Raw genomic sequence first — 12,301 nt, 5'->3', positions numbered from 1 at the left:
GAAAGAGATAGTCCTAAGAACGGACAGGATTCCAGATGAGATGAATTTTATTATTCGTTTTATCATTCTGAGGCAAAATCTTACAAAAAAATATGGGTTTCCACCAAAATTTTAGGTGACGGAAGGAACAGCAACTGTACTTACTGCAAATGTTTTAACCAGAAAAACTTGGCTTAAAAGAGGGTACCTTGCTCGCAGTTTCCTTATCACTCTAGTGATAAAAGTCAGCAAGAAGCTTTAGTTACATGCAAGACTGTATTTTCTATGTGGACGTCGTTAACTACACGATATATGCAAAGTACCGAGGAGAGACTACAAAGTCTTCATACTCTTTATCTGAATTACAAGTTTAAGCCTCAACATGACGTCAAGAATCATATTGAGGAAATCAAGCTTCTGGTTCAGCATTTCGAGGATGCTAAAGCTCCTGTTACCGAATCAAATCTGATTATCAGAGTAACGACATCTCTTCCTCCAAGCTTCCATAACTTTCTCTCAGCTTGGGAAAGTGTGCCAGCTGTGGATCGCAAGATTGATTCGCTCACAAGACGTCTTATTCCAGAAGAATCCAGAACTAAAAAAAATAAATGACGTTGATAGAAGTAAAGACGACAAAGTATTTTCATCGTTTTTCACATTGCATAACAGATTTTCGCCGTATCCTAGGGGACGAGGTGGTTACGTAAATCGTGGAACTTGAAGTTTGGGAAATCGCAGTCGCCGAGGTAATCGGGGTGGAGGACAGAACAATCAAAGTGGACAAGGACAAAGCAATTAAACTGCAATTGACAGAAAATATTCTATTGATTTCGAAAACGGAGCTTGTTACAACTGTCACGCTCCAGGTCATCTAAGTCGAAACCTGTCGTATTGGAAAGAAAGAAGCTCAACCTCAAGGAAAAATCGCTGAAGGTGCTACTCCTTTCTGACATCAGGCTATTGCTCTTGCAGCTCGAACCAACTTGTACTGGTTTGCCGACTCCAGTGCTACAGTAAACTTGTGCAGTCAACGTTGGATGTTCAAACCTTTTGCCCCTATTAAACCAGGATCTCAGTCGATTGTTGGAATCAACGGAGTTAGTGTAAAGGTGCTTGGAGAAGTAGACGTAGTTTTTTTTACTACACTAAATAGCTCAAAATCATCATTAAACTATATCCAGCACGTCCTTTTCGCCCCAGATCTGGGAATCAATCTGTTTTCAATAGCTGCTGTTACGAAATATCTAACATAAAGTACTTGAAGGAGAAGCCTCTTAGTTACTGTCTCACTTACTACACTTAATTATTGACAATTATATCTACCAACTTCATCTTGATCTTGAGTAAACCGTAAATGACCGTCCAGGATTCCCAGCTGGGTGGAACGGTAGAGCAATCCAAAATCTGCTGCAGCTGGTGGCACTTGGTAACCATTCGGGTCATGGATTTTTCTGCTCCGTTCTGTATCCACCCATTTCCTGCCTCAACGACGGTTAAAAACCGGGCGATGAATAGTTATACGATTCGTATGGGCTGTACAAAACTCCAGGTATTGATTCATCTTAACGTGGACAGCGTCTTCCAAGTGTTTGTGTTTTTCCTACAGGGTTTTCATACCGACCCCATCGCTTAAATTCCCAGAATGTTACAAGCGGCCCAATGCCAACGGATCCGCCTGCTGATTTGCTGAATTTATCGGACAGAACTGACCAAATCCAGGGACTCAACAGCATTCAGTAAGCTCTTGGGGTAATCGGAACAGGCAGATATTTTTTGTAGGGCCAAGGACACTAGACAAGGATAACTTTCTCGGACTTTTGCATCATGGCCGGCCTGTCGAGAAAACTGCCCAGATGTTGACAAATGACTCGGTAAGCATTCATAGGTTTGTGGCATCAGTGAGGGCGTTCCTGACAATCGAAATCATTTTCTCTTCTAGACCAATGACCGAATGTTGAAACTCGACGGCTACGGTTTCAAATTGATGGTTGTCAGGTTCCATACAATCACCAAACTGACCGCTGACAACTAGTGCTTTGAAATCACAAAACTGGTTGCAGATATTTTGCACCTGTGTGATTAAACTACGCCCACCCATGGTACTCAATTCGAATCTGCTCAGTCATGAGAATTCTTGAATCAATTGGAAGATTCTGACGAGTGCCACCAATCGTTTCTCGAAAATGGTCACTTCTTAAAAGACAGTTGGCGTGGGTGGATTCCAGAGTTTGATTTGTGGCGATGAACAAAACATCATGAATTCTTCAAGAGAACATTACTATGCAGCCAAAGCCGAATGCTTCGACCACTACATCTCTTATCTGATAAATGCAGAATACATGACTTGGTAAGTTTTTTTTTAGATTTTTTTTGTTATACAATTTCATTTAGCTTCAATTTCAAAATTTTATAAGGAAATTTCTCCCCGGCCAGAATTTCAAATTTTACCAGCAAAAAATTCGAAAAGCCCTTCTTCCTGGGGTGGGGTGTATCCACACGAATTGGCCGTGTGCCAGCGTGCGGAATTTGACTGTATGGGCGCTTTAGGTGTTTATGGGGGTTCAAAGTCATATGCGTTTGCTGCCGATGGGCATGGGAGAAACCAAAAGGCTTTGAGGGTTTTCTCTTGTCATGTATTCTTTATTCTGGGATTCAACACACCATTAAGACATCAATACGCATGGTGTACGCTAGTGGAAGAAAAATGAGGAGCCCCGCGGGACTGCATGATATGGCTTTATGCCCTATCACGCATATTTTCTTATTCAAAGACGAGAAAAGAATATTTCAGTTTCAGTTGCTTCAATGTGTTTCAACACAGTAGAGAATTTGTAAATGCTAAACGTAAATATGCGTAGTGTATTGAAATAAATACACCAAAATATTTGGCAGGCTTTCTGGGTAATTTTCATTGTACACTCACTTCCAAAAATAACTGGGCCAGGGAAAGCGCGAAACAACGCAACAATGTTGGCTTTAACCAAACTTCTCTTTTCTGACATTGAGAAAAATGTAATCCTTCCCTCTCGATTACAAACAACAAAGGCTGTACACCACTGTGGCCAACTTAGGTGCGTTGTTTTGCGCTTTCACTGGCCCAGTTATTTTTGAAAGTGAGTGTACTATCGTTGCGTCAATACTTGTATGCTGTTTGCTGCGCGCAATAACAATGCAATAACTGTGTAAATAACAGAAACCTCAATAACATCCGCACAAGACATTTACTTCTTATTCTTATTCTTTTTATTGTGAATGCATCAATATTGCATTCACTTCAACGAATGCAATGACAAAGAAATAATTTTTAAGAAAATCATTTCAAGACAAATTTGTTCGCTTGCTTACAGGCAAAAAGGATGAGTTTAATAACTCAAGAATTCCTGGAGAAACAAGCCAGATTGAAGAAATATCCATTAGGGCGTTTCAATTCCGACGAATTTTTTTTTTGTAAACAACGGCGTTTTTGGATCGGGGTTCTTTGATTTGTGAAAACTCCGTGTATTTTTTAATTCGAGGGGGAAAAAATATTTAGGGGTCGCGCCGCGGGAAAAAGCGTGAAAAACCATACTTTTTATTGGTTTTTAGCCCGCAGCTCGTCAACCGTATGTATGAAAATTACGGCGTTTTGGGAGATGAAAGATGATGTTATAAGCTAGCTTTTCCCAAAATATCATCTATTTAAAATAAAATTTAGAGGTCGCGCGTTATTCAAATATATGCTAATTTTCAGAAAAATCGGGAAAATATTAATAAACGGCTTATTATAGCCGAAACATGAGTTCTACTGCATTGATTTTTTAACTGCAATTACATATTTATATCAGTAACATTAACCTGAAAAATTGAAGAAATCAAATCAAAATTAGGGGTCCCGCGGTCAGAATTTATTAATCATAATACTTAAAATGCACAGTCATTAACAACTTGCAAGTAAACACAGAAACTTCTTGCAAAACAGTAATCAAACATTTTCTCCCAATATTTTTGTGGAAATTGAAGCCAGTTTTGACTAGAAGTGAGACCAAGCAAAGCAAAAACAAGCCAAGATTTTGGCCCTATTAAAGATGATAAAAAAGAAAGATTGTTATCGTCAATAGTTGGAAATTTTTGCTTTCTAACATTAAAAACGTCCGGTCGCGGGGTTGAAAAAAGTTTTTTTTGCCATAACAGATTGTGTAAATGATCCCAATTCTTCATTGAATAACAAAAAAATACCAGTTCTTCAGTTAAATACCAAAGGTGGCGTTTGATTGATGTTAGGGATGGGATGAAGGATATAGGATTTCTTGAATAGGGCGAAGATCTTGGCTCACGAGTTAATTTATAGTTATATTTGAGATGCTGAAATAAAATATTGAAATAAAGAATTGAAATAAATATCTCAATTCTCATTCAGACTACAAAGAATTTGTGCCTGCGTTAGTGCGTTTAACCTACAGATTTCACGAGGCGCCTCCCATCAGAACAAGAACCGAGAAAAATATAAGGGTTACGTTATTCCCTATCGGACCTGACGCCGGACCAGTGCCGGACAAGTGCCGGACCATCAGCTCAGCTGCTCCACAATCGCTTTATCTATTAATCTTCTGTTCTGAATCGGATTTCGGGGTGTTCCTCTGTTGAACTTGGCACTTTTTTTGTAAAATTACGATGATCTACTTTTTGAATTAAGCTGGTTTAACTGCACAAAATGGCTCCAGAATCTGAATATTTTGAAAAAACTTGGTCTAATGTAGAGAAAATAGTTAAAGGTATTGTTACACTTGGAAATGTTCCTCCTACTGCATGGGAAAGTGGATGTAGTCATGTGAAATTCCTGTGCAAGGCCAATCCCACTTTAGCTTGGCAATTATACGACAAAACTAAAATGTGTTTAGAGAACCAGGTTAAATCTCTTCTCATTCAAGTGAATGACAAAAGGAAAGAAGAGACTCTCACAGAATACTACAAGCTTTGGCAGCAATATACCCAAAGAATTACCCGTTTGGACAAACTCTACACGTAAGTTATTCATTTCTTTTCTCAAATGAAACAAGTAAATGCATGCTTTTTATTCAAATACAGACATTTGAATACAAATTACTTATGGAGACCAAAAATTACGGAACCAGACTTCCTTTCTCTTTTCGAGAGGGGGGATTTTGAAGAGGAACCTGAAGAAAGGAAAGAAATTCTAGAACTAGGTATAAATCACGGGCTAAAAACCAATAAAAAGTATGGTTTTTCACGTTTTTTCCCGCGGCGCGACCCTTAAATATTTTTTACCCCTTGAAATAAAAAATACACGGAGTTTTCACATATCAAAGAACCCCGATCCACAAACGCCCTTGTGAACAAAAAAAAATCGTTGGGAATGAAACGCCCTAATATCCATCTCCGAAGACATGTTCTGGCACACAATTCATGGATGCTGATTTACGGGAAACCAAGTGTGACGACATAAACCATTTCTTCAAATCTGTTTATTATGCTTGTAAGTTCATTTTCAACAACTTCCATAACAAGTGACCAATTTAATGGATTCACACGATTAATCATTCGCTCCTATGAATTTGTCATGAATGATTTCTTGTCTTTAACTGCACCCTTATGGGTTGTGGTATATATTACATGTAAATTATATATGTATATGAAGGTAAATGTTACATTAAATCCTTTTTTTGTTAGTGACGGGCAACAGCGGTACTGTATCACTGTTACCAAAAAAGGCGAATGGTTATCAGATTCCGGTAAACGGTGTGCTACCTTCAATTCAATACCACATATAGAGAGCCACGGAGTTTGGTGCCAAAATGTTGGCCACTTGGGATCTTTTTGTAACCTCGACATATATCAGTTAATTTGCGCAAAATACAAGAAAAGTGGTCACCCTTTAAAAGATCTAATCAGAAATTGGACTATGCCACCATTACTGCCCATACGTTCATTGGCAAATTGTTAAAACAAAAAAAAACTTGGGTGAACATAAAAGAACTGTGCACAGCAATGGTAAATTTTATAAAACTATTTCGTTATAATCAAGCTTAAAACGTGTTTTTAATTTATAGGAAAGACAGTGCAATGTGACTTGTGCAAGAAAATCTTTAAAACAAAGAAACAATTGTCTGTCCATAAAAGTAACGTGCATAGTTGTAAATTTTTCAATTCTGAACTGTTTTTGGTTGTAGAAGACGAGACCAATACGTCGTCCATGTTATAATTGTGATAACCGCATTTCTCTTTTTTTGTAAAATTACGATGATCTACTTTTTGAATTAAGCTGGTTTAACTGCACAAAATGGCTCCAGAATCTGAATATTTTGAAAAAACTTGGTCTAATGTAGAGAAAATAGTTAAAGGTATTGTTACACTTGGAAATGTTCCTCCTACTGCATGGGAAAGTGGATGTAGTCATGTGAAATTCCTGTGCATGGCCAATCCCACTTTAGCTTGGCAATTATACGACAAAACTAAAATGTGTTTAGAGAACCAGGTTAAATCTCTTCTCATTCAAGTGAATGACAAAAGGAAAGAAGAGACTCTCACAGAATACTACAAGCTTTGGCAGCAATATACCCAAAGAATTACCCGTTTGGACAAACTCTACACGTAAGTTATTCATTTCTTTTGGTGGTCACCCTTTAAAAGATCTAATCAGAAATTGGACTATGCCACCATTACTGCCCATACGTTCATTGGCAAATTGTTAAAACAAAAAAAAACTTGGGTGAACATAAAAGAACTGTGCACAGCAATGGTAAATTTTATAAAACTATTTCGTTATAATCAAGCTTAAAACGTGTTTTTAATTTATAGGAAAGACAGTGCAATGTGACTTGTGCAAGAAAATCTTTAAAACAAAGAAACAATTGTCTGTCCATAAAAGTAACGTGCATAGTTGTAAATTTTTCAATTCTGAACTGTTTTTGGTTGTAGAAGACGAGACCAATACGTCGTCCATGTTATAATTGTGATAACCGCATTTCTCTATTGAGAACGATGGAAAAGTCGACTGAGAAATATACATTTCACAGCCAGAAGGCTACGTCACCGCTGGACGTGAAAACGAAGTATGCAGATTAAACAAATCGATTTATGGCATCCGTCAAGCAGTGCTGCCACTTCTGAAATAATAAAGTCGTGCAGGGTTGCCGGAAACGTCCCGAAAATTCGTTTTTTTTTTAAATCCTGCACTTTATCTTGCACGATTATCTTCAAAATCCCGCAAAATCTTGCAAAAAAAACGCATAAATCCGACATAATTTCCTAGTTATCCTAGTTTATTTGAAGTCTTTTCTTGTCAGACAGATGACTGTAAAACATTATTCTGATACTGTTGACTGACAGTTAAAAGTTAACGACGGGAGACGGCGATGAAAGTTTTAAATTAAAATCTCAATTTTCCAATGCTACCACGCTACCGTTTCTGAGAGGAATTTTGACTTCACTTGATGGTATACCATGCTGAATGCTCTATCGGCAATGGCGTTTGAAAAGGGCAAGCTAAGCAATAAGGAAATTCAGGAAATTAGGTTGGGAAATTTCAGGAAATTCGTTACGGTTTGAGTATTCAAAACATCCCATTACGATTCAACCGACAACTTTTTAGCTTCATCTGAAGTTTCGACTCAGCCTCGACTCGCACGCCATTCGTTGTTCTGATTCTTGTGTTTCGTGCAGAACAGCGCATGAACAATTGGACATGGCAACATGGCTCAAACAAGTCTCAAACTCAAACAGTCAAACGCGTACCGAAAGTAAATGTACCCGATTGCTTTAAATTCCGGTAATTGTGGTTATAAGATCCAATGCTCTTATGTCCCGACGACTTAATTTCCAAACGACTTATGTCCCGACGACTTAATTTCCAAACGACTTAGGTCCCGACGAATTAATTTCCAAACGACACAAGTACCAAATGTTAAAAATCGAATATCTGGCATCGTATGTAGTGACTTTTTTTAATACGTAGCCATCTAGCGTTCAGTTTTACATACATGATTTTGTAGTTAGCAGCATGGTTTTTTCGGTTTTATTTTGCAAGGGAGCTTAGGACTGTAGGCAGCGTACGTACGCCGCAAGGTACCCGAAGGGGATGTTAAGGGTATACTAGTTGGAATAGTAGAATTGCTGTATTGGTATAGTTTTATAAAGGCAGAGCTATAGAATAGTTATAGAATAAAAATAATATTCTGTTATAAAGGTAGGCCTATTATTAAGATTAATTAATAATATTTAAAACAAAAATGTTATGCCCTTAGTTTCCGGAAGAATGTAATATGCAGAAATCGAGAAAGACATGAAAAGCATATTTCCGCATGTTTCTATCCAAACATTAAATACAAATTCAATTCCCAAAAACCTAATATGATATGGCGCGGCGTAAGGGTAAGGCGTGACTTTGGTGCGGCGGAGGCTTCGCCCCGCCACCCCACGTCACACCGGATGTTGTTAAAATTAAATGTAAGTAACTACCTATCAGCACTTCTTTTACTGGAGATTGATAGCGTTAGGTGCGGTTAGGTAATAACATACAGTGACTTCTATTCTATCATAAGCCTACAATATTACTCCAACAGGATGATAATTTTGAAAAGAAAAATAAGACAGGCTAGAGATGGTCCAACAATCAACGGCGGTACTCTACGCTTTTTCTTCGATCCTGGGTCATGCTGGTCATATTCAATAGAGACGATGCTGTCATCCTGTCACATGTCTCTGTATTATCGTCTGCTCTAACAGCTATTGAAATTCTGTCAAAAAGTAACAAGAACTCCGTTTGATCAAACGCCTGAATTGATTGCAGCCAAATTTTCAGAATAGATGTAAAAAATTGTAAGCTACCGATTGCTGCCATTGAAATGCAATTAAATTGTTGATTACAATCAATAATTGCCAAAAACTAGTGCAGCCATCTATGTTGTGTTACGAGAACTGAGGGTGCCCATGTAAACCATACTGTAAACGAAACTTTGACCAGTAACCCTTCGGGTAATTAGGAGTTTAGGACTGTATGTCATGACAAAATTGTTTTTACGGTCTATCCGAATTTTTTTCACAATAAATGGATCCAGCTGCCGGATTCCTTACGCGATGCGCATTACGTATATGCGCGCGTGCTTGCGCGTTCCGGAAATCATAAGATAAAACGAATTGCGCTAAATGGAACCTAGCGCATCAAGCACAATTTAATTGTTTGTTTTAGGCGGTTTTAGGTGGCTCGCTTGTCTCGTTGAACAAAAAATCTAATAGGCTAATTATAAAAATCGATAAAAATCTAGCGCTATCCAAGCACGTATGGCACCGGTGATTGATTGATTCGTTGACTTACGCTCCAAAGTTCCAGGTGCTCTTTCAATAGCATGCAACCCCCAACCAGTGGATTAAGCTCCTGTGCCAGGCGTATTTTTGCCTGTCCTATTGGGCCAGTCAATGATTCCTCCAGCTTGACGAAATAAATATGACTCTTAATCTCTCTTTTGTCTTTGTCCATCGGCATAAAAACTACCAACCACCTCTGCGTTTAACTGTCACACTTTCTTTGGTTAGTTGAGCGTGCCGCCGGTGTGGCCCTCATGCGGAGTAAATTGCCTACTTGGTGTCGAGTGGCCGAGAGAGGCGAGAATATGGAATACTTGGCTGCTAAACCCGGAATGGACGGTTGGCGAGCTATTTATCCGTATTTATCCGGCCCTGGAACGAGATAGGTAATGTAAACTTGTATTAAAAGGCCAAAATGAATGCCAATTGTGGATGAAATTCAAATGAATTATCGTTTTTTTGGCATTCTGAAGCATCATAGGCATTTTCCGGTTCTCGGTTCAACCGTGCTACAAGTCTTCCAGATGATCAAACTCCTTGGAGCTGCCGGGAGCTGCCACTAACAGCACGGAAGCGGCTAAGTCCTGAAACGGGATCCCACCTCTTTCGCCCTTTATTATTGCCTGCTGCTCTAAATGGAATTGAATCCGCCGCCGTGGAACACTGTCGACATTATCGTGCACAGTCAGGGCGTCATCGACGTTCTCCTGGACAACCACGACTTCTCGATGAGTTTCTTTGACGGCAAAGAGAAGATCACTGTCGATCAGATGCCCCTTACCTCGCCCATACCTTACGACGTCAAGAAGCGGCTCATATGGATCAAGGTGTAGCTGACGTGGCTACTGAACGCAAGGCATCATTCATTCACTATATCTAATTATAGATATGACTTGAGTAGTACGTGTTATGATTTGCGTGTTGAGCCATAAAATATAATTTAAGTTTTTGGGTTTAAAATAAGGTAATTAAGGCAATTCATCACATCTAACGACTTATCGGTAGCAGAATACGGCAACAACGAACTTTAGTTTGATATCGACAAGGTGTCAGCTATTTACAAATAAAATCATGGGTGACGTCTGTCTGCCGAGTTAGAGTGACGGACGGTAAGCCTATTTCTGATGTGATAAAGGAAAAGCCAACCTTAGCGACTCTCTATGATAACGTTGATTTAAGATATTCATCTCTTTTCGACAATTCAGTTATTTCTGCCATCAGAATGCCGATCGATTTGTACTACATTTCTCGGAGTCCTCCTTGTAGGGCTGTTATGATGACGGCGTATTGGGCCGGGTTTGGACCTCAATCTGAAGCTGCTGAACCTGATGAACCACGAATTCATGACAATCAACCCGCAGCACAACGTCCCTACCATCGTCGACGACGGATTTTTTTTTAACGAGAGCCAGGCCATTTCGGCTTATTAACTGATACGGTGGCCAGAATTCTTTAAAAAAAAATTTTTTTTAAATAATATCTAGTGCTTCTTTAAAAATTATACGTCAAAATATTAACAAAACGAAGGGAAAACAGAAATAAATGAGGTAAAACCGATTGATATTCACGCACAGTACTAGCTATTTGAAGAAAACCAATTTAAATTCTGCCGCTAAGCTGCAGGGATGCCAAATTTCAGAATAAATAGCTTGGGACAAATGACGAATGGACATTAATGCCATTTACCATTATGGGACATAATTGCATGGGTTCTTTTAAACACCGGGCCTTGTGTCTTTTGGATTTTATTACACCAGGACATAAATCTTTTGGGACAAATGGAAAAAAATAAAAACAATGGAATTTGTAACATTTGGGACATATGACGTGTGGGTCATAAATAACACGGGAAATTTTACGTTTGGGTCTTTTGACGTTTTTTTAAATTTTTGGTGCTTATGTCGCAAGTTACCAATGACGACTGGGACTTGCGTACCGCACCCATTTTAGGGTATCTTTAATGGCATTTTTGGTTACTGTATTAGAGTTTAGTGCACCTTTTCAGCCTGCACTCCATTGTAAATTATTACCGATTTAAAGCTAAAATAACTGAATTCAGTTGATCGAATTTCTAAATTTAAAAAATTTGAAAGTAAAAATGCCTTGACAGTTGGTTCTACACTACCCAGAATCTCCTAGCGGCTATTGGCGGCAACTTTTAAGAAAACAACCAACATCAAATTTAAATAAGACACGTTGGGTTGAATGAATTATTTTCTAAAATTGTATAATTCATATGAATATTAATTAATAAAATTAGGCTGAAGTAATGCAATAATGGCTTTTTCTGTAGTGAGTAACATTCGTCATCTCAAACGCATAATTAGGGCATGCGTGATTGCGTTTCGATAGGGATGAAACCGGAAATAGGAACCGGGGTGGAACATGGGATAAACACGGATAAACGAGTGATCCGCTTTGAATAATCGAATAGGAAGCGCTCAGTTAAGGTAAAGGTTGATATTATATTAAGCGTTTTAATTAAGACAAGAAAATCTTGAGGTAAAGATCTTCATCTAGAATGAAACCAGTGAAATGAGTGTAGTGCCAATCGTCTTGATCAGGAACAGTTAGAAATTAATTCCGGAAATTTTCCGCCGTCCACTTATTTTTTATTCTATAAATCCGGAATAAATTAACACAGGTCATATCGGATCTGCGCCAACTAATTAGCCTAGTCAACGAGGGAAAAATGCCATGGATTTGAAAACGGGAATATTCACAGCTCCAAAACTTTATTGACTTTTTCGACATGAACCACGCTAATATATTAGAAATATACCTACTACGCTATTATTTTTTAGGTACCAATCAGAAGGAATTGCTTTACTTGCAAATTTCTCGCAAGCTTGAAATTAGCTCGCAAACCAACAGTGGCCATTTCACAAGTCCCAACATTTCCTCAATTTTTCAGAAATATATTTAAATTCTTTAACAATGTTAATTGCTTTCTTCTTTCTTGACTCAATATTGAAAAAATCGGGATGTCAACGTCACCATCGCAAAATCACTATACAGCAAC

The 12,301-nt window shown here is 38.4% G+C and overlaps 1 protein-coding gene, 1 long non-coding RNA gene and 1 pseudogene across 2 annotated transcripts; all 3 read left to right on the top strand.

Annotated features, from left to right (window-relative positions):
- Positions 1–4,115: 4,115 nt before the first annotated feature.
- LOC124209377 (cullin-2-like) lies at positions 4,116–5,322 on the top strand. Its single transcript, XM_046607329.1, has 2 exons — positions 4,116–4,980; positions 5,044–5,322. Exons 1-2 carry the CDS (start codon positions 4,670–4,672, stop codon positions 5,231–5,233), a joined length of 501 nt encoding a protein of 166 aa, XP_046463285.1. The 5' UTR covers positions 4,116–4,669; the 3' UTR covers positions 5,234–5,322.
- Positions 5,323–8,017: 2,695 nt separating this feature from the next.
- Positions 8,018–8,895, top strand: LOC124209371. The gene is made up of 2 exons (XR_006880894.1): positions 8,018–8,793; positions 8,865–8,895. It is a non-coding gene; the product is annotated as an uncharacterized LOC124209371 (long non-coding RNA).
- A 676-nt stretch (positions 8,896–9,571) lies between these two features.
- Positions 9,572–10,735, top strand: LOC124209363 (annotated as a pseudogene).
- The last annotated feature ends 1,566 nt before the right edge of the window (positions 10,736–12,301 follow it).

Source organism: Daphnia pulex, chromosome 2 (genome assembly GCF_021134715.1).
Source record: "Daphnia pulex isolate KAP4 chromosome 2, ASM2113471v1".
Taxonomy (NCBI): domain Eukaryota; kingdom Metazoa; phylum Arthropoda; class Branchiopoda; order Diplostraca; family Daphniidae; genus Daphnia; species Daphnia pulex.
The sequence above is the reverse complement of the archived record's forward strand: the minus strand, read 5'-3'. Positions and strand labels throughout refer to the sequence as shown.

Bases quoted from the DNA above. Each gene is read 5' to 3' on its own strand.
- LOC124209377 (XM_046607329.1), top strand. From the start codon at position 4,670: ATGGCTCCAGAATCTGAATATTTTGAAAAAACTTGGTCTAATGTAGAG. The intron at 4,981-5,043 runs GTAAGTTATTCA...ATTCAAATACAG, and splicing joins CGTTTGGACAAACTCTACAC to ACATTTGAATACAAATTACT.